General features: G+C 39.9%; 1 protein-coding gene across 2 annotated transcripts in view; it reads left to right on the top strand.

Moving 5' to 3' along the window:
* abat (4-aminobutyrate aminotransferase) overlaps nt 1–23,199 on the top strand; it is a 169,863-nt gene that overhangs the window by 26,996 nt on the left and 119,668 nt on the right. The window contains exons 1-2 of one of the 2 annotated variants that reach the window (XM_060840700.1): nt 4,634–4,654; nt 15,333–15,463. In XM_060840700.1, coding sequence (XP_060696683.1) covers nt 15,394–15,463 — 70 coding nt within the window. In that variant the 5' untranslated portion in view covers nt 4,634–4,654; nt 15,333–15,393. Of the gene's footprint in view, nt 1–4,633; nt 4,655–15,332; nt 15,464–23,199 lie in introns of those variants that run through there. The other variant, XM_060840698.1, reaches the window with a different exon arrangement.

The raw sequence follows: 23,199 nt of genomic DNA, 5'->3' as shown, positions 1-23,199 counted from the left end.
AATCACATCTCATTCTCCTCAGCTCCAATGGATAAACCCCTACAGCAAAGCATTCAATGCTTCTTCATAAAATAAGCCCTTCAACCCAACAATAACGACGTGATCCTTCTCAAAACTGCTTAAACCACAATTGTGTTATATCCTTTTTTTCAGATAAGGAGATCAAATTGCATACTGTACTCTAGATGTGGTGTCATCAAGGACCTGTACAGCTGCTGTAAAGCTTTCCTACTTCTATATTAAATTTCACTTCAGCAAAGGACAACAGTCCATTTGCCTTCATAGTTATTTGTTGAATTTGCATATTAACTAAATGTGATTCATGTACAAGATCCCTCTGTACCACCATTGAATCATAGAGATGTACAGCACGGAAACAGACCCTTCAGTCCAACTCGTCCATACCGACCAGATATCCTACCTAATCTAGACCCACACTTGGCCCATATCCCTCTAAACCCTTCCTGTTCATACAGCCATCCAGATGCCTTTTAAATGCTGTAATTGTGCCAGTCTCCACTACTTTCTCTGGCAGCTCATGCCATACATGCACCACCTTCTGTGTAAAATGTTGCCCCTTATGTCCCTTTTATTTTTTTCCTTCTCTCACCCTAAACCTATGCCCTCTAGTTCTGCTCTCCCCCACCCCAGGGAAAGGACCTTGTCTATTTATCTTATCTATGCCCCTTGTGATTTTATAAACCTCTATAATGTCACCCCTTAGCCTCCAACACTCCTGGAAAAACAGCCCCAGCATTTTCAACCTCTCCCTATAGCTCAAATATTCCAACCCTGGCAACATCCTTGTAAATCTTTTCTGAACCCTTACAAGTTTCAAAACATCCTTCTGATAGGAAGGAGACCAGAATTACACACAATATTCCGAAAGTGGTTTAACCTAAATGTCCCATACCGCTGCAACATGACTTCCCAACTTCTGTACTCAATGCTCTGGCCAATAAAGGAAAGCATACCCCAAACTCCTTCTTCACTAGCCTATCTATCTGTGATCTACTTTCAAGGAACTTTGAACCTGCAATCCAAGGTTTCTTTGTTCAGCAACACTCCCCAGGACCTTAGCATTAAGGGTATATGTCCTGCTCTGATTTGCTTTTCCAAAATGCAGCACCTCGCATTTATCTAAATTAAACTACGTTCTGCCACTCCTCAGCCCATTGGCCTACCTGAACAAGATCCTCTTGTACTTCTTCACTGTCCACTACACCTCCAATTTTGGTGTCATCCGCAAACTTACTAACTATACCTCCTACGTTCAAATCCAAATGACACATTATATAAATGACAAAAAGCAGTGGACCCAGCACCAGTCCTTGTGGTACACCACTGGTCAAAGGCCTCCAGTCTGAAAAGCAACCCTCTACCACCACCACATGACTTATACCTTCAAGCCAGTTCTGTATCCAAATGGCTAGTTCTCTCTGTATTCCATGAGATCTAAACAGGATTTGCAATATCCATTGAAATAGTAAACTGCTTTTCTATTCTTCTTGTCAACTTCGACAAGTTCACATTTTTCCACGTGATACTTTAGTTGCCAATGTACTTAACTTATCTATATCCCTTCGCAGATTCTCTCCACCTACTCTTGACAAATTAATTTCCTTGTTACTTTTGTGCCATTAGCAAATTTAGCAATCATGCATTGAATCCCTTCATCCAAGTCATTTTTATAGATTGTGCATAGTTAAGGCCTAGTCACTGCCTGCAAACCCAGACATAGGCTGGTGTTATTTTTCCTTCGAGCAGAGAAGGCTATGGTAGGAATTGATTGAGGAGTACAACATTCTGAGGGGCATAGTGAGGGTAGATAAGGAAAAGCTTTTCCCCTTAGTAGAGGGTTAATAACCAGGGATCACAGTTTTAAGGTCAGGAGAAGGAGGTTTTTGAGGGGATTTCACACAGACGGTTATGGTATCTGGATCTCACTCACTGAAGGGATAATAGAGGTGAAAACCCTCAAAACATTGAAGAACTATTTAGGTGAACACTTGAAATGCTATACCATTCATGGCTATGGGCCAAGTGCTGGAAAATGGAATTAGAATTGATAGCTGACATGGAGATGCTGGACTGAAGGGCCTCTTTCTGTGCTGAAAAAGCTTTGTGACTCTCTGATCCCTTTCTCTATTCTCCGCTTCCTGCCAGCAAACCAATTTTTTATTCCTGCTATGGTATCACCACTCACACTGTCAGCTCATACTTTGTGCAGTAACTTTGGTGTGGCATTTTATCGTAGGCTGAAAATCCTATACACCACCTCTGTTTCCCAGGAAATCCACAGGTTTCCCTCTATTTACCTTGCTTCTTATTTCCCTAACGCAGTCTAATGACTTAGTTAAATATGATTTCCCTTTCACAAACCCATGTTGACTCACCTAATCCTACTCTAAATTTCCAAATATCTCATAAAAACACAATTAATAATGGACGCGCAATTTCTTTATGACAGATATTAGGCTAAGTGGCCTACAGTTTCCTCCTGCCTGTTTCCCTTTTTTCTTGAACAAAGGTGTTATAGTTGCTGTTTTCTAATCAACATGAATCCTTCCATAATCTAAAAATGTTGTGACAACTTAATCAATGGTGCTACAAGTTTTTTAGACTACAAGCATTCAGGCCCCTAAATCCTGGAGACTTGTTAACATTTAGGCATTATAATTTCTCATTACCTTTTCCCTGGTAATGTTAATTGTTTTAATTTCCTCCCTCATTTTTGCTTCTTGATATTCAAGAGCTTTGGAAAGTTTGCTAACTTCTAGCTGCCTAATTAGCGTTCTGATACTGTTCCCATTTCCTGATGCATCATATTGTCTGTGCTCAACATCCAGCTCAATGACTCAAATGATGTGTTGCTGCTGCTTATTGTTGATGTGGTTGCCTTGGATCTCACTGGTATCCACATTCTCCTACATACTGCAGCAGCAACACATCATCTGACCTGCTATTTTTATTGCACTTCAATGAACAAATTAGCATTTATTTCTGAATTAAAATTGATGCATTGAGCCTGTTTGTACTTAAAATTTTATTATGTCTATAAATGTTCGACTTAACTGAACTACTCTAGTAAATATGATCGATTGGAAATACTCAGCATCTGATCAGCTACTGCTTCCAGTGATTTCAGACTTTGGTACTTGTCTTTCAATGTAGCTCTGAACCCACAGACTGTCTAAGACCTCTGTCTGGTAAGCTCAATCAAACTCACTTTGCTAGGCTTAATCAAATTCACTCCTTCTAAGCTCAACCAAACTTAACTTGCAAAGTTCAACCAAACTCTCCCTGCTAAGCTCAACCAGACCCACTTTCACTGCTTAAAGTCTTCAGCTATTTAAGAAAACAATTTGCTACCACATTCTTCAGGTCAATTAGGGATAAACGACAAAGGCCAGCCTTACCAACTGTACCCACATTCAGTGACCAAGTAAACAAAATCAGTAAGTTAGATATGATTACACACCAGCTGGACACTGAGGAATTCCTTTCAGGAATCCATCTGATGGATCACAGCATTAGTGCATAGTACCCACAAAGTGGTTTGCAAGCAGTCAATGATAGCATGCATCATGAGGTAGCCTGTAATCTTGTAAAACTACAGTCTCCTCTTCACGACTTCTCTCTAGCAAGAGATGATTAAATGTATTTAGGTCTTGTGGAACGCAGGGCCACATTGACCCTTCCCCCATTTTCCCCCGCCCCACACATAACAGTAGACAGCAAACAGTGGGATGTTGAAATATCACCAGATCCAGCATGGAAGGAGCCAGGCACGTAAAAGTTCATGACCACAGTCAGCTTCATTGTCAATGCCATCCTTGTTCTCCATTGAAACCGCAGTTTTGCTCCCCAAGTATGCTGGGTGCATATAGCCTCCTACTGTGAACCCTTTCCTTCCGCCTCCTTCGATCACCTTGCCCTGCTCTGTGTTACCTGTGTTCATTGTTCTCTCCTACTGTAGATCAAGGGGGATACATCGATGAGTGGGAGCAAGTGCTGTGTACAGAATTTTTGATTTCAGGACAACATCCAGCAACGCATGACTCACTACTTGGCTTCAGCAACTTGACGCAATTCTGGAAACCATCATCTACTTTCATAAACTCAGCAAAAAACACAGCAGCCACCTTAGAGGTGGATTCACTGGAATATTGAGTTCCAAATTGCAAAGTTGTCATCAAATCAGCATAGCAGGACTATCTTTGTCGCAGTCTGCCTACTCTGGATACTTCTGGTGGTCTCTCCTTAACTGAACTACACCGTCAATTAAATGGTGCACAGGCTAGCTAGTACCAAAAGTGTATTCATCCTGTGAATGTTTTATTTTAAGCAAGCACAACACCTCTATTGCTGAAAAACCACTTGCTGCTATGTTGCATTTCATGGCACAATCCTCTGAATACTTGGAATTAGCTAAATTTTATCTCTAACAGCAGTTGCCATAGGCTGGCTCTTCCATATTGACTGAATGAAAACATTTGATATCTAACCTGACAGGCAGTTCTGGAATCCTGAGGAGATTACCCAGCTGGAGAACTTTATTTATGACGAGAGATAGATTGGGTTTGTTTTTCTAGGAGGAGAGGAAACTGAGGGGGAAGCATGGTTGAGATGTATAACATTATGAATAGTATAGGTAAGCTAGAGATTTTTCCCCTTGATGAAGGGATCAATGACCCAGATACAAAGATTTAAGGTAAGGGGCAGAAGGAAGGTTCAGGTAGGTGGGAGGAATTTTTTTTACCCAGTGTTGTGGCTATCTGGAATCATGGCCTATAAGGATAGGAGAGTAAAAACTTTCTCAACATTTAAGAAGTATTTAGATGTGAACTTATGATGCCAAGGCATACATGGCTGTGGCCCAAGTGCTGAAAAATGGAATTAGAATAGATTGATGGTTTTTGGCGTAAATACAATGGACCAAAGGGCTTTATTCTGTGCTATACTCCTCTATGGCTCAAAGCTAATGAAGGGACAGAGTTATGTGCCTACTGTTTTTCAAGATAAGAGAATTTTGTTGCTTTCATTTCTTAAGTTTTGTTTTATAAGCCTGGAATTTGTTTTGAAGCTGCTAACAGAATTAACAGCAAATGTTTAGTACTTGTGAAAACTGAAGCTAATTAACATTTTAATGAGCTATGTATAATCACAAGGCATGCAGAGATATCTGTCTCAATAGTTACACTTTTCCAAAAGATACCTATGAAAGATAAAGCCCAGTTCTCTTGCTGATGGAGGAATTTTTCTGACATGCCTTATGCAGTTTTTTTGATTTCTTTCCTTGCCTGCACTTCATCTGAGGATGACAGCAACCGTCTCAGTGTGCAGCTTGTGCTATAATTTTCTAAGCCATTACATTGTACTCCGTTAAATCGTTACCCAGCAGCACAGGAATCGTGTACACAGCTTGCATACAAAGCAGCCTGCTGTATCTTTTCGAACAGCGGCAATGCTTTTCTGTCACTTAGCTTTAACAGATTTTAACCTGGAGTAATCCAAAATCAGGTGATAGCATAAACATTTTTGCAGGATCTAGTGATATGTTTGATATTCAGTGATTTTGCATTATCAGTGGACATGTAAGTGTTTCAATTATCACAGTGGCTTTTTCACATTGATTTATCACATGCCTCAGAATACCTCTACCTGTTCTGTCTAGAAAATCTGAATCTATAAAAATGTTGGGGGTATAATCACTATTTACTCAATACTTAACAAATCTTAATTCATCCATAGTTAGTACTACCGAAGCAATACTTATCTATGCAATCATATGTATGAGAAAATTAAATGTTATTCTGATGCATCATAGAATAGACTTTTGACAGGTATCTTGGAGTCCTCAATATGCCGTGTCAGTGGAATGTGTTTGTGATGTAGATACGATGTACCGAATTTCTCTATACTGTGAATTTTGATTCATAACCGGAACCAGTAACATTGAAGCTATTGTACATCATATATTGAATTAGTTTTCCAGTGGTTTTTTTGGATGTGTCCCTTTAGAAAATACTGATGTTCGACACCTTAATTTATGTGGTTTTTATTATCCAAATGCAGCCTCAGGAATTTACCACATTAGATTAGATTAGACTTACAGTGTGGAAACAGGCCCTTCGGCCCAACAAGTCCACACCGACCCGCCGAAGCGCAACCCACCCATACCCCTACATTTATCCCTTACCTAACACTACGGGCAATTTAGCATGGCCAATTCACCTGACCCGCACATCTTTGTGACTGTGGGAGGAAACCGGAGCACCCGGAGGAAACCCACGCAGACACGGGGAGAACGTGCAAACTCCACACAGTCAGTCGCCTGAGTCGGGAATTGAACCCGGGTCTACAGGCGCTGTGAGGCAGCAGTGCTAACCACTGTGCCACCGTGCCGCCCACATAGGTGAGAGAATGCATTGCACAGGGCTGTATTTAATAAATCTAAAAGATAAGATGCATATTTTATTATATAGTGTATTATCATAGAAATACTTGCTTCTTGTCTGTCACAATAAAACAGTAAATTTTTGATCACTGAATTAACTTTTGGTGATATTGGCATGTAAAATAGATTTACTTAGGAGTATTCTACAAATGCGATGAGGTTCCTGTGTTACTAGCAGTAATTTCAGATTAACATTGATGTCACAATCCAGTGGTATAATGAAAAGATAACCTAGAATTACAGTAACTACCAAAAGGTTAATCTTTTAATTTTGAGAAAAACTGTATACTTGGGTGATTTAAGGTCTCGTGTTCTTGGAGCCAGACTCTGAACAACTTCTTTAAATATGTATTATCTATACATCAAGATAATTATACTGAGGAATAGATAAGGACTATCCATAATTGTGGGATGGGACTGGAGTGAGGGGGACATTACATGGAGGTTTTCCCAGATCTTGCAATCTCCACCATCACCTTTTGGTATACAAGTTTCTTCTAGCTCAGTGATCATTGATTAGAAAAGAGGAAGCCTTCACCCATTTGCTGTCCTTCGAGTCTCTGCCGCATATTGAAATGTATATTTGCAAATTTATGTAAGAACACAAACATGGATGACCCAAATGTTCCAATGTCTATCTATTGCCACTTGTTTTTCCTTTGCTCAGAAGCTCTCGAGCCATGTAATTGGAATTGGTTTGCTTCTTTGGAGGTCTTTGAAGCAGATCCTCAAAAGGTTACAATCTATACAGCACTCAAGAGCCAAGTGGAGGCTATCAATGCATTCTTCTTAATCTGTGCAAAATCCTCGTAACTTTAAGTACACTGTACATGTATGTTGCTCTTGTCAAATGTAACAGAGGTAATCTGTCTTGAATCTTCACTGACTGAAAGTCTATGAATCAGTGCAGAGAGAAGCAGAGCTAACATCTTAGGTTGTTAAGCTTTTATCCCTGTCTGACGATGCCATCGTACCTATAGTTTTTTTTTTGTCTATTCACTCATGGGATATGGAAATAACTGGCTGGTCAGCATTTATTGCTTGTTCCTAGTTGCCCTTCAGAAGGTGTGGTGTTCTGCTGCTTTGAATCACTACAGTCCATATGCTGTAGGTTGACTCACAATGCCATTAGGGAGGGAATTCAAGGATTTTGACCCAGTGACACTGAAGGAACTTTGATATATTTCCAAGTCAGGATGGTGAGTGGCTTTAAGGGCAACTTGAAGATGGTGGTGTTCCCATATATCTGCCGCACTTCTAAATTGTCGTGGGCTTGGAAGGTGCTGTTTGAGGATCAATGGTGAATTTCTCCTGTGCATCGTGTAGATAGTGTATACTCCTTCTACTGAGCATTGGTGGTGGAGGGAGAGGATGCTTGTGAATGTGGTGCCAATCAAATGGCCTGATTTGTCCTGGATGGTGAGAAGCTTCTTGAGGGTTGTTGGAGCTGCACCCATCCAGACACATGGGGTGTATTCCATCTCACGCTGACTTGTGCCTTGTAGATGGTGCATAGCCTTTGGGAAGTTAGGAGGTGAGTTATTTGCTGCAGTATTTCTAGCCTATGACTTGCTCTTGTGTCTATTGTGACAAGACCAATTGAGTTTTTGGTCAATGGTAACCCCCAGCATGTTGATCATAGAGGATTCATTGACGGGAATGCCGTTGAATGTCAAGGGGTGGTGATAAGATTGTCTCTTATTGGAGATAATCATTGCCTGGTATTTGTGTGGTGCATATGCTACTTGCCACTTGTCAGCCCAAGCCTGGATATTGACCAAATCTTGTTACTGAAGCAGTCCATTTTCAAATGTATCTGAGGAGTCGCAAATGGTGCTGAACATTGTGCTATATTTGTGAACATCCCCACTTCTGACCTTATGAAAGAGGAAAGGTTGTTGATAAAGCAGCTGAAGATAGTTGGGCCTAGGTCACCACACTGCGGGACTCCTGCAGAGATGACCTGGATTAGAGAATACATCTCCAAAACCACGACCCATCTCCTATATATCAGGTATGACTCTAAGCATCTGAGTGTTTTACCCCTGATACCCATTGATTCCAGTTTGCCATGGTTCCTTGATGCCACACTTTGTCAATGCTGTCACTTCTTTCTGGAAAACAGCTTTTTTGTCCATGTATGAACCAAAGTTGTAAAGAAGTCAGGAGCTGAGTGGCCCTGGCGGAACCCAAACTGGACATTACTGAGCAGGTTATTGCTGAGTGGGTGCTGCTTTGACTGGGTGATGCTTGATAACACTGTTGATACTTTCCATCACTTTGTTGATGATTGAGAGTAGATTGATAGGGTTGGATTTGTTCCGCTTTTCATTTACAGGACATATTTGGGCAATTTTCCACATTGTTGGATAGATTTCAGTGTTGTAACTGTGCTAGAACAGCTTGGCTAGGGAATGGCAAGTTCTGGAGCACAAGTCTTCAGTACTATTGTTGGAATGTCATCAGGGCCAATAGCTTTTGTGGTAACTAGTGTCTCTAACCATTTCTTGATACCACATGGAGTGAATCGAATTTGCTAAAGACTGGTATCTCTAAGGCTGGGGACTACTGGAGGAGGCTGAGGTGGATCATTCACTTGGCATTCTGGCTGAAGATTTCTGCATATGCTTCAGCGTTATCTTCTGTACTAATGTGTTTGGTGGGGATATTTGTGGAGCCTTCTTCTCTAGTGAATTGCTTATTTGTCCACCACCATTTATGATTAGATGTGGCAGGATTGCAGAGCTTAGATCTGATCCGACAGTTGTGGAATTGCTTATGTCTGTCTGTGACTTGCTGTTTATGCTGTTTTGCATGCCGGTAGTCGTGTTTTGTAGCTTCACCAGGTTGACACCTGGTTGAGTATTTCCTAAATATCCAATTTTTATTTGTATTTTGCATTTGTCTTTATGTCTTGATAACTGCTTTTGTGGTCAATGCAGCAATATGGTCAAAGCAGGTAGTCTGATGCTTTCAGACTAACAACAATGTCAAATGGAGATGATTTCATCTGTAAACTTGCTTTTTCTCAAACATCCAGAATCTGCTTTACATCAGCACACCTAAATGGTCTTGTTTGGCAGTCCTTCATTTAGATTTGCACAGTGTACAATCTCTACCCTTTAAGATGATTAAATCCTCCCACTCTCAAGATCCAAAATGCCAATTTAGAAAAGGTTTCCAACCAAAACTAGCTCAGAGGCTGATGGCATAAAAGCAATTTTAAATGTATGTTCATAACTTGAGAACTAGTTATTTAATATAATGCTATCACTTTGTATACAAGAGAAAATATATACAGTACACAAACACACAATACTTGATTTAAAATATTTGCAGGTAATGCCTGAGCCAGGGGTTCCTAAAACTTTTGCTATTCCCCCTTTGGAAATTCATGAATGTTGCCAGGGTTGGAGGCTTCGTGCTGTAGGGAGAGGCTGAATAGGCTGGGACATTTTTTCCCTAGAGCATAGAGGCTGAGGGATGACCTTATATTTATCCCAAGGATAGGGGAGTCCAAAACTAGGTGGCATAGGTTTAAAGTTAGAGGGGAAACATTTAAAAGGGATCTGAGGGGCAACTGTTTCGCACAGAGGGTGGTACATGCATGGATTGAGCTGCAAGAGGAAGTGATAGAAGTGGGTACAATTACATCATTTAAACAGCATCTGGACGGATACGTGATTAGGAAGGGTTAGAGCATTATGGGCCAAATGCTAGCAAATAGAACCAGATCAGTTTAGGATACCTGGTCGACATGGAGGAGTTGGACTGAAAGGTGTGTTTCTGTGCTGTATGAGTCTGAGTCTATGGGTTTTCTAATCAAACAGCAGCATTACACCAGACTGACTGTTTTATATTCTTACTAAAACTATGTTGGTTAAAGATAACAGCTTTAACAAAACACTGCCACTACACTACAGCAGTATAAACTTGAACTTCAAACAGCACTCGATTCACTTTTATCTTGGTGTGTAGGCAGAAAAGCCTGCTTGTGACTACATAATACATGGCACTGCAGATTGAGTAGAGTTTCAACTTGTTTTGATTAAAGTAAAGAAAACCCACCTTATACTCTGATTTTGTTTTGATAAAGCTCTATACTTTCCTTATACAGAAGTTCATGCAGTACTTCTTTTGCATTCTTTCAGCTAATGTGCAAATCACTTAGTAGTTGTAGACTAGCAATAGGGTCATGTGATCTTCTGTAGCTATTCTCGCTTTAACACCTCATCCGAAAGATAGCACCTTCATCTGTATTGTATTTCCATAGATTAGGCTTTTTCTGTGCTCAAATGTCTGGAAGGGAGTCTTGCACTGACCATGTTCTGACTCAGAAGTGAGAATGCTGCTGACTTAGCCAAACCTGACAACATGGACTGGATTTTACATGTTCATGCTGAGTGTATTTTTGGCAGGATGAGATGCATATGAGGTACGTAGAACATGCCATTCCCTCCAACCCCAGTAGAAGGTGGATGGGCAAACAGTCTGTCCAACATATGTAAGTAAATGATTAGGGTTCCAGCGAGCTTGTGGAGAACTCAGTCAATCCCAAAAGAATACACCAGCAAAGCCTTAAAACCACTTGGGCAGCCCATTTTAAAAGAACAGTTTCTAAAAGGGCAGGAATGGGTAGGGTCCTATCACCAGGAGGTTCTCTGCACACATCAGCGGCAACGATAAAGCCTCCCCACCCCTTGTGCATCCCTCTGTTCTCTGAAAATGCAGCTCATGTTACCATTTATCATTATGAGATTGAAACACTGCAAACATACCCTAACAAAGCTGTGTACCAATCTTGGTCCATTTTAATATTAACAATCAACATAGACTGAACAAATTTAACATCATTGCAAAGCTAAAGCCAATTAGTGCTAATGCTAAACTTATTGTGTATAGTTTGTAAATGTTGTTTGTAAAGGTGAAGGCCTCGCATTCACATTCACAAATACAGAAACTAACTAATTTAGCTTCACATGCACAAACGTGCTGATGATCACTAACTGGGAAATGCTAATAGTTGCCATCTATGTCTGCTGTCTATAATTATGTATTATTTTTGTATATAAACCCTATATTTGTAATTTTGTATTTTAGATGACACTTCTTTATATATATATATATATTCTAATACATTTTCTAATGTTCCTTCTGTAAAGGGCACACTGTTCACAGTGTAAGTCATAAAAAACTGCAGCTCCTTCATCTCTCTCACTGAAGTTCATAGATTGAATTAAAGCAGTTGCACCACATTTCTTGAAATATCCTTTATTTTTATTTTAATATGCCTTGTTAATTAATATAAATCCTTTTGTATCAAGCATACTATCCACAAAATGTTCTTTGCAGAATTGGGGGACTCATCATTCACAAGATTTGGAAGTCCCCTGAACTTCAAAGCATTTGCTGAAGAAATGTTAAGTTTGGACAGGATTGTAAGTTAAAATATTAGGTGTAAATTTAGCTTGGTACTTCCACAAAATTGGTAACAGTTGCAGCAAATTTTCTTTACTATTAACATAACTGTAGTATTGGCTTTGTTCCAATGCTAACGTCTTTTGAGTCATTTGACTTCAGATGATGATGAAGTCCACTCAAATCATTAGAAAGGAAAATTGGGCAGAATGTAAAGTGAGGGTCTGATTTGAGATTGCCCATATATTACTGCATGCATAATGTAAATGGAGTGCCATACATAGCGTGAATTGCCTCTGTGGTGGTTGAGTGAAACAATATTGATCAGACGATCTCCTTTCTTTGGGTTGAGTCACAACTCAAGATCTAAACAGTATTTAGACTGAATTTGCATTTGGAGTGCAGTGCATAAGTGGGAAGCATCGATCCTGCTTTTACAGTGTATACACAGCCTGACAGATATTGCAGATCAATTTTAATTTGTACCTCGCTGAGGATGTTTGAAATGGAGACTGGATGTAACCATTGTAAAATAAAATCTATTATAAGCATTAAAATATACATTACAGGATTAAAAAAAATACATTATAGCAAAAAGAGCATGTGAAGAATGAAATTTGATGAACCTTTTATCAGAAATGTATATGTGTCTGCACTTGTTTTGCTAAGAATACATTCATAAGATTTTACATGAGCAGGTTTCTTATCCAATAAAAATGTTTCCTCTGCTTAACCTTGGGACTGATCTTCATATATCTTCTATTCGTTTATTGAGAACAAAGCAAGATCTGCAAATGTTTCTCACAGTTTCCTCTTTTCTGTGTTGACTTTGCCAGATTATCTTGAATTTTCCTGAGTGCCCTACCATAATCTTTCCTCATAATCACTTCTAAGATTTTCCCTCTGCTAGATGTTGAGCTAACTAGTTTATAGTTTTTGTTTACTTATCCACCTTTTTTTGAACAAATGAGTTGTATTCACAAATTTCTGACATAATGGAAACTTCCCTAAATTTAGGGAATTTTTGAAAATTAAAACTAACATGACAATCATCTCACTAGACATTTCGTTTGAGTCCCAAGAATGAAGTCCATCAGGACCTGGGGACTTGTCAGTCTGCAACTCTGACAGTTTTCTCAGTACCTAGTAAATGTAATTATCTTGAGTTTCTATTTCTGAGTTGTTACCTTTATCGTCTATAATGAAGACTGATGAAAATTATCAGTTTAATTTGTCTGCCAACTCCTTATTTTCCATTATTAATCCCCAGATTCACTTTCCATAGTCCCGATACACACTTCTGTTAACTCTTTTCTTTCTAAAATATGAACTCTCAGTAATATTTTCATCTTTCTAGCTAGCTTTCTCTTGTACTGTAATTTTGCATTTCTTTTAATATTTTACTCATTCTTTACTGCTTTTTTTAAAAATAGTCTGTCCAATTTTCTCACCTGCCAACCATTTTTGAGAAATTTGTTTTTTCTTACAGTTTAATGCAATCTTTAATTTTTTTTTAGGTAACCACAGTTGGTAGGTCCCACCCTTGGACATTTTTCTTCTTGTTAGAATGTAATTATTCTGTGTATTTTAAAGTATTCCCTGAAATGCCTGCTATTGAATCTCTATTAATACACTCCTTGATGTAGTTCACTTTAGCTATCTCCATTTTGATGCCCTTATAATGGGTTTAAGTTTAAACTACTAGTGTTGGATCCACCTTATTCTGTCTCAGACTGCTTGTAAAATTCAATTTTTTTGATCATTGCCATCTGGATTTGCCATCACTATGAGGGGATCAATTCATCTTACCTCACTGCACAATACTAGGTCATTTTTAGCCTATTCTCTAGTTGGCTGCAGAATATGTTGTTTTCAGAAATTAGTCAGAAACTTTATGAACTCATCATCTAGGTTACCTGTATCCATCTGCTATTTCCAGTTTATCTATAGCATAAAAAATTCCTCATGATTATCACCGCATAATTCTGACAAGCTCACACTGTTTTTCCTTTACGTTACATCTTGTGTACTTACTGTCAGAGAGATTGTACACCACTCTCTAAAAGTGACTCTTCTCACTATCCAAAAGCTTTTACATCCTTGTTACCTGAATTTAATATCATTAATTAACAGGCCCATCACTGCACTTTTTTCCTAGCTTTATATCCTTTCGAAATGACATATACCTGTCACTAGTTACATCCCAATCTATGTCATGCAATCATGTTTCTGTAATTGATATCAAATTGTAATTGCCTTAATTAAGTTTAATATACAAGTCTTGGACCCACTCTTCTCATTTTAAACTCAAGGTAAAATTCAATTGTATATGATTGCTGTCTTTAAGAAATATCTTCACCATTAGATCATTAATTAATTAATTAGGTTGGAAATTTTGAGTTGAATGTGTGAAAGAAATAAATTAATTAGTCCAGATTTGAAGCTATGGTTACTGAAGCAATCTGGATTAATCATTCCTGCTGCATGAATATTAGTTTTCTAATAATCTAATAGTCATTCTTGGAAATAATCTACCGTAGGAAATGATAATGTCATCCTGATGCAGTATACAAGGGTTCATTAGGCATATAATTTTTCTTTTAACTTGAGCCAAAGGATGCCAGACCTTTGTGACCCCACTATGCCTCATGGAATGCACTTGTGGAGCCAGGCTACAGGATTTCAAAGGGGACAATTACATCCTCCCAACCCAGTCTGTAGAAAGCAGTGTTTGGACAAAGTAGGAGGTTTATTCAGAATTCAACTCACTGGGAATGTTGCTTCTAAAATTAAATGGCAAAAGTGAAAAGGTATTTCTTTCTGTACCTTAGATATCCCTAATGATTAATTCGAAAGTATTCCTTTTCCTTTTCACCAAAGATTGACATTTATTTGTTCTTCACTGAGGACTTGCCTCAGTTAATTAGTTTTTGAAAATATTATATTAATTTACATGATCCTTGTGTGAACAAAATGTATAGTTATAGTAAAATGAATAAAAAATTGACAAGATGACTATCATTTTTTAATAATTAGCTATAAATAATAAAACGTATTATGTTCTGATTTATTGTTGTTAAAAAAAATTGATTATTTAACAAGCCAAAACAACTTTTGGTGCATTGATGGAAATAATTGTCGTAGGCTTTTCTATAAATGTACTGTTAATGTGGAGGTTTATGTGACTCCAATTCCAATTTCATTCTTGCCTAAAGCATAAAATTGATGCATGTAGCATCAGGCTGCCACTGAACAGCATGGTTATGTAATTTACTTTGTTTTCTCTAATATAGGAATTATATGCAAAGTTTTTATTAGTAGAACTGCTTGAGGCACAAAGCTGTGTAGCACAAACAACAGCAAAGTAACATGCATGGAAAATGAAAATCTTTCAGTGCAATACAGATAACTTAATGAGTTCCTCCTAAATTGATATCTGTTTTCTCTTCTACAGGAACTATTGGCTGGGAGTTTAAGTTGCATTTCCTGTGAACCTTCAATCCTTGAAATTTAAGATGGCTTCCACTCTCCTCTCTCGGCAACTAAATTACATATTGCAGCAGAACATAAAGTTTTCACTGCCCCGTGAGTATTCTGTCATTTAGACCTAAGGAATTATATAGGAACTATCTAATTGACATTTACAGTTCTTCCAGCTTTAACATTTAGATGGTCACTCCAGTGGTGTGTGCCACAATGGATATCTCAACTATTCATTCTTCCAGAGATTGCATTTTCTGTCTCATGGTTAATTACAGAGCTGAACTGACCTATATGCAAAACAAGAAGAAATGACGACATGAATACTTTCAGCAAAAGACAAGTGTTTTGTTCCCAGCACATTTTGTTAGTTGATCAAGAGTAGTAATAGAATGGTTTAAAATGGGCAAGAACTCAATATAATACAACAGCTACACTCGTCTGCTGTTGATTGCTGTGTACTATATGACACATTTTAGTGCCTGTTTAATTTTACTTTAAGCTTATGAATTACTTTACATTTTAAGTGACTATTTGGTAGATTTGGAAGAAAGGATACCAAATGTTTTTGTAACTATCGAATTTATTTGTTTGTGCCTAACTTTTCAATGTCATAAAATTCTGCTCTTAATGGTGAAGAAAATTAAGAATGTTGTGATGACTTGCTTTAAAATAGCACCTATCACAATACATATATTGATTCATCGAGATGTTTAAGCAACAAATCTCAACAGAAGGAGAGATTGGGGTGAGGGAATAAAACTTGATCAAAGCAGTGGGTTTTAGGCTCAGTCTTAAAGGGAGGGAGTTGAAGAACTCATTAAAGGAGTAGCAGTAATTGAGCTGAAGATAAATTCGGCTTAACTAAATTCTGATGTAAATTGAGATAACATCAAAGACTCTGCGCTGTTGAGAAGATTACTGTTATACTTAGAACCTACTGCGTTTTAGAATAATTTATTTCTAACATTTCACAACGTTGCACTATCCTTACAAGAGACATCGTGCGCTCTAATTTCCTTCTGTTTTTCTCTGGTTCAAGTAAAGACAATATTTAAAGAAGAGCAGGAAGCTTTCCAGATTTCAGATCAATAATCCTCCTACAAAAATAATGGACCAAAAAGGGATTATATGGTCATGGCTGTTGAATTTTACTGCTAACATAGAATGCTTGTTGCTTTTTCCTACCTAGCATATCATTTTGAGTGTCACTAAAAGCAGCTATAGTGGGCTACAACACCCAACCCAAGGCAACTGGTGAGATCAGAGAAATACAGAGCTGCCAGGTTTATTTTGAGCATTATTCTATTTGATCTTATAAATAAGCTTTTAGAACCGGCTCCACAACCATCTGATGAAGGAGCAGTGTTCTAAACGCTAGTGCTTCCAAATAAATCTGTTGGCCTATAGCCTGGTGTTGTGTGATTTTTAACTTTGCATACCCCAGTCCAACACCAACAACTCCACATCACCTCCACCAGGCAGGGGCCCGTTGTCATTGATAACTGGACAGTAGTCATAGAGGTGTACAGCATTAAAACAGACCCTTTGGTCCAACTCGTCCATGCCGTCCAGATATACTAACCTAATCTAATCTCAGTTGCCAGCACTTGGCTCATATCCAGGTAAACCCTTCCTGTTTACATACCCATCCAGATGCCTTTTAAATGCTGTAATTGTACCAGCCTCCACCACTTCCCCTGGCAGCTCATTCCATATACGCACTACCCTTTGCGTGAAAAAGTTGCCCCTTAAGTCCGTTTTAAATTTTTCCTCTCTCATCCTAAACCTATGCCCTCAAGATCTAGGTCTCCCACCCCAGAGGAAAGACCTTGTCTATTTATCCATGTCCCTCATGATTTTACAAACCTCTGTAATGTCACCCCTCAGCCTCCGATGCTGCAAAGAAAGCAGGCCCTGCAAATTGAGCTGTATGTTGCCAGTCAACTATCCACACATCACACTCTAGCTCGTCTATAACTCGACCTTCCCCCACTGCTAGCACAAACAACTGTGTAAAAAGCACTTACAATGAGTATCAGGTTACTTGCTTTTGAAAAGCACAATAATCCTTTAACAATCCTTAGCTTTTAAAACAGCTTTTTCCCATTTCAGTCCACAATCAAAAATATGGAAAAATAAAAAGATACGATCTTTAAATGGGAAAATTTACCTCTAGTTCACAACTGTAACTTTTTCTGATACTATTCCAAAGTTCATGGAGTTCCTCAAGCACGCTTCAGCATATAGTCCAGTGATGCAAATAAAATAATTAAGGTTTAATTCATCATAACTTCTCTCATTGAGGCCAGACAATTTCAGGTTAGAAGATAATGTACTAATAACTTGAGGTCACTAATAAAACCTCTTTCACTGATATGTTTCCATGTCAGGAAATGTTCTTTTATTGTGGGCCTCAGAGATGACAACCCATTCTTTTTCTGTTTCATTGTGTGGCCGTGTCTCAATTATATATTCATGTTAGTCATATTTTTTCTACCTTAGAAAGCCTGTTGAAACAGATATTCACCTGAACAAAGAGCACTGCCTATCCTTTCATGAAGGCCCCATGGGTTTGGCAGACCTCTCTGAAATCAATGGATGGCATTTGTCCAAGACTAGATTGCATGGGAATGTTGGGAAGGTGTCTTTATTCCTCATATTAAAGTTACCTAATAGATCATAGACTTCTAAGGTATGAAATTACACTTAGGTAATTTTTATATCGCATTTTCCACTAGGAATTGGAAGCAGATGTTAACTTGCCCTGTCTTTTTGGATTTTTCTTAAAGTCTGTTAATGTAGAGGTAAATATGTTTCATAGTACTTAGTTTATGATGTATAGTTTCAGTATCTAAGGGAAGTATTGGTGTATGGAAGAAGAGTTTGTTTTAAAGATACCTGGGTACATGTACAGGTCAGGTTTGTATCAGTTCTGGAAAGTGAGATGTTTCCAGTTAGAATCCAGCTCATTGATACCACTCCAAACCAGTACTGGGTTGATAATGATGCTCATGAACCAGATTTATCAAAGGAAAGACCTTGTCCAATCAGAATGAGAAATGGGTATTATTTACCTGGGTGGCAAGAAATAACAAAAAAAGTGCTGTGAAGAAGGCATATGGTGTACTGGGCTTTATTGGTAGAGGAATTGAGTTCCAGAGTCCTGAGGTCATGTTGCAGTTGTATAAGACTCTGGTGCGGCCTCATCTGGAGTATTGTGTGCAGTTTTGGTCGCCATACTATAGGAAGGATGTGGAGGCATTGGAACGAGTGCAGAGGAGGTTTACCAGGATGTTGCCTGGCATGGTAGGAAGATCGTATGAGGAAAGGCTGAGGCACTTGGGGCTGTTCTCATTGGAGAAAAGAAGGTTTAGGGGAGATTTGATAGAGGTGTACAAGATGATTAGGGGTTTAGATAGGGTAGACACTGAGAACCTTTTTCTGTTAATGGAGTCAGCTGTTACTAGGGGACACAGCTTTAAATTAAGGGGTGGTAGGTATAGGATAGATGTTAGGGGTAGATTCTTTACTCAGCGGGTTGTGAGTTCATGGAATGCCCTGCCAGTAGCAGTGGTGAACTCTCCCTCTTTATGGTCATTTAAGCGGGCATTGGATAAGCATATGGAGGTTATTGGGCTAGTGTAGGTCAGGTAGACTTTGGTCGGCGCAACATCGAGGGCCGAAGGGCCTGTACTGCGCTGTATTTTTCTATGTTCTATGTTCTATGGGTAATCTGAAGGGAGAAGTCATCAGGAGGACTTTGCTCTGTCTTCCCTATTGTTTGTGCCAGGAAGCCTGGGTTCAACCCCCACCTGCTCCTGAGGTGTGTATGAACACCTCTGAAAAAGTTGATAAGGAAAGTATGTAGATTGCAGACATTCCTTCATACCATATTAGATGATAACAGAGTATATATTTAGTAGAGGTATTCAAATTCATGAGGGGCATGAACAAAGCAGATAGAATAAAACTGTTGCCACAGGTGGAAGATTTGAGAGACAGAGCCATTTTGCTGTTGTAAGGTAACTAGGAAAAGAACGAAAGGCAGCATGAGGTAAAGCTAATTAGTGAGCTGATAGAATCTGGAAGTCACTGGCTGAGAGCATAGTAAAGTGGGGTTTGCAAAGAGAATTAGATCATTTTCCAAAGAGAAATAGTTTGCAGAGTTATGGGGAGAGGATGGAAATGTTGGACTACTTGAGCTGCTCTTGCAGAAAGCTGGCAAGGGCACAATGAACCAAATAATCTTTTTCGTCATGGTAACCATTATATAACTTTATGGGGTGGGGTTTATGTGGTGCCACAATCCCCCTGGGGTTAATGGTGGACTGGTGTAGCTTGCCCCAGGGTTTAAGGTGAGAACGTCATTGCCATCCAAGATCTGTTGAACAATCAGACAGCCGATTGCAATCCTGCCCAGCAGTCCCAATGGGAATCACGACCACTACTAGAACTGCATCCAGCCCCCAAGAAGCCAGTGTGGAGTGTGGGAGCCGTATAAGTGTGGGGTTATTTCTGGGACTAGGCTGACAGATTCTGTTGAGGGAGGAAAAGAGGTTTTGCAGACCATGCTAGATGGACCTTGTCATAGAGTCAAAGAGATGTACAGCATGGAAACAGACCCTTCGGTCCAACCTATCCATGCCGACCAGATATCCCAAACCAATCCAGTCCCACCTGCCAGCACCCAGACCATATCCCTCGAAACCCTTCCTATTCATATACCCATCCAAATGCCTGTTAAATGTTGCAATTGCACCAGCCTCTACCACTTCCTCTGGCAGCTCATTCCATACATGCACCACCCTCTGCGTGAAAAAGTTGCCCCTTAGGTCTCTTTTATATCTTTTCCCCTCCCACCCTAAACCTATGCCCTCTACTTTTGGACTCCCGACCCCAGGGGAAAGACTTTGTCTATTTATCTGATCCATGCCCCTCATAATTTTGTAAACCTCTAGAAGGTCACCCCTCAGCCTCCAAAGCTCCAGGGAAAGCAACCCCAGCCTGTTCAGCCTCTCCCTATAGCTCAAATCCTCCAACCCTTGTAAATCTTTTCTGAACCCTTTCAAGTTTCACAACATCTTTCCGATCGGAAGGAGACCAGAATTGCATGCAATATTCCAACAGTGGCTTAACCAATGTTCTGTACAGCCACAACATGACCTCCCAACTCCTGTACTCAATACTCTGACCAAATAAAGGAAAGCATACCAAACACCTTTTTCACTATCTTATCTACCTGCGGCTCCACTTTCAAGGAGCTATGAAGCTACACTCCAAGGTCTCTTTGTTCTGCAACCCTCCCTAGGATCTTACCATTAAGTGTATAAGTCCTGCTAAAATTTGCTTTCCCAAAATGCAGCACCTCGCATTTATCTGAATTAAACTCCATCTGCCACTTCTCAGCCCATTGGCCCATCTGGTCCAGATCCTGTTGTAATCTGAGGTAACCCTCTTCGCTGTCCACTACACCTCCAATTTTGGCGCCATCTGCAAACTTACTAAGTGTACCTCTTACGCTTGCATCCAAATCATTTATGTAAATGACAAAAAGTAGAGGACTCAGCACCGATCCTTGTGGCACTCCACTGGTCACAGTCTGAAAAACAACCCTCCACCACCACCCTCTGTCTTCTACCTTTCAGCCAGTTCTGTATCCAAATAGCTAGTTCTCCCTGTATTCCATGAGATCTAACCTTGCTAATCAGTCTCCAATGGGGAACCTTGTCGAGCGCCTTACTGAAGTCCATCTAGATCACATCTACTGCTCTGCCCTTATCAATCCTCTTTGTTACTTCTTCAAAAAACTCAATCAAATTTATGAGACATGATTTCTCACACACAAAGCCATGTTGACTATCCCTAATCAGTCCTTGCCTTTCCAAATACATGTACGTCCTGTCCCTCAGGATTCCCTCCAACATCTTGCCCACTACTGAGGTCAGGCTCACCAGTCTATAGTTCCCTGGCTTGTCTTTACTGCCCTTCTTAAACAGTGGCACCACATTTGCCAACCTCCAGTCTTCCAGCACCTCACCTGTGACTATCTATGATATAAATATCTCAGCAAGAGGCCCAGCAATCACTTCTTTAGCTTCCCATAGAGTCCTCGGGTACACCTGATCAGGTCCTGGGGATTTACCCACCTTTAACCATTTCAAGACATCCAGCATTTCCTCCTTTGTAATCTGGACATTTTGCACGATATCACCATCTATTTCCCTACAGTCTATATGTTCCATATCCTTTTCCACAGTAAACACTGATGCAAAATATTCATTTAGTATTTCCCCCATTTTCTGTGGCTCTACGCAAAGGCTGCCTTGCTGATCTTTGAGGGCCCTATTCTCTCCCTGGTTACCTTTTTGTCCTTAATATATTTGTAAAAATGCTTTGGATTCTCCTTAATTCTATTTGCCAACGCTATCTCATGTCCCCTTTTTGCCCTCCTGATTTCCCTCTTAAGTATACTCCTACTTCCTTTATACTCGTCTAAGGATTCACTCAATCTATCCTGTCTATACCTGACATATGCTTCCTTCTTTTTCTTAACCAAACCCTCAATTTCTTTGGTCATCCAGCATTCCCTACACCTACCAGCCTTCCCTTTCACCCTGACAGGAATGAGGAACTGGGAAGAGTGTCAACGAAGTCTGAGAGCACCACACTAGTTGGTTCAGTGTCAGAGTTATGGAAGCATTCTCCCATTCCCTGCTATTAGACCACCCAGTGAAAGCTGCAGAACTAGACATGTGGCATAGGCCTCTCCCACTGAGTAAATCCCAACAATAGAGATGACCCGGTAAAAACAATGACTGCAGATGCTGGAAACCAGATTCTGGATCAGTGGTGCTGGAAGAGCACAGCAGTTCAGGCAGCATCCCACCTCATCCTAGTTTCAAACTTCCAGTTCAGCACTCTCCCCATGACTTGTCCGGACTTGTCCGACCTGCCTATCTTCTTTTCCACCTATCCACTCCACCCTCTCACCTTCATCTCCTCCCCCACTCACCCATTGTACTCTATGCTACTCTCTCCCCACCCCACCCTCCTCTAGCTTATCTCTCCATGCTTCCAGCTCACTGCCTTTATTCCTGATGAAGGGCTTTTGCCCGAAACGTCAAAAAAGATTTCGCTGCTCGTTGGATGCTGCCTGAACTGCTGTGCTCTTCCAGCACCACTGATCCAGAATAGAGATGACCCCCCAAGTGCCCATTAATTCATCACTTAAGAGGCTCAATTAGCGCATGGTCAGATTGGTCTTCCAAAACCTTACCCCACTGCTGGGCAGGTGGTAGCCAGTAGACACAGTACAGGTCCTCCCACCTGTCCAGGGCAGGTGCCATAAAATTCAGCCCTGTTGCTGTATGATCTGTGCTCGATGTCAGTGCAAAAGTCACACTTGCTGCTTTAACTGCCTGTCCACCTGTTCAAATATGTTCAAATCATCCATATTGGCTTAACCTTTCCATGGTGCAATGAAACTGAGCTGTTCCCATTTTGATTTGTTGTTTGTTAATCTTGTTCAGTTATTACTGCAATATATTTATGTAAAAACTGCCCACCAACTAAGCCCTTTGAAACTGAGAATCCTTGGCTCATCTTCCATTGCTGTAAGTGTAAAGAAGGGAGTTGCAGAGGTTTGAGCTGATGCAGCAGAAGCCACAGCCGCCAATGACAGAGTGATGAAAATACAAATGTATGAGAGAGACAAAAATGAAAGAAACTCAGTGATCCTGGAGGGTTTGCGTCTGAGTGAAAAGTTTAGGAAGGTAGGAGCTCATCGGTAGCTTTGAATACATGATGAGAATTTTAAAATCAAATTCTTGCAAATTAGG

Source organism: Hemiscyllium ocellatum, chromosome 20 (assembly GCF_020745735.1).
Source record: "Hemiscyllium ocellatum isolate sHemOce1 chromosome 20, sHemOce1.pat.X.cur, whole genome shotgun sequence".
Taxonomy (NCBI): Eukaryota; Metazoa; Chordata; class Chondrichthyes; order Orectolobiformes; family Hemiscylliidae; genus Hemiscyllium; species Hemiscyllium ocellatum.
This window is presented reverse-complemented; position numbering and strand designations above follow the sequence as displayed.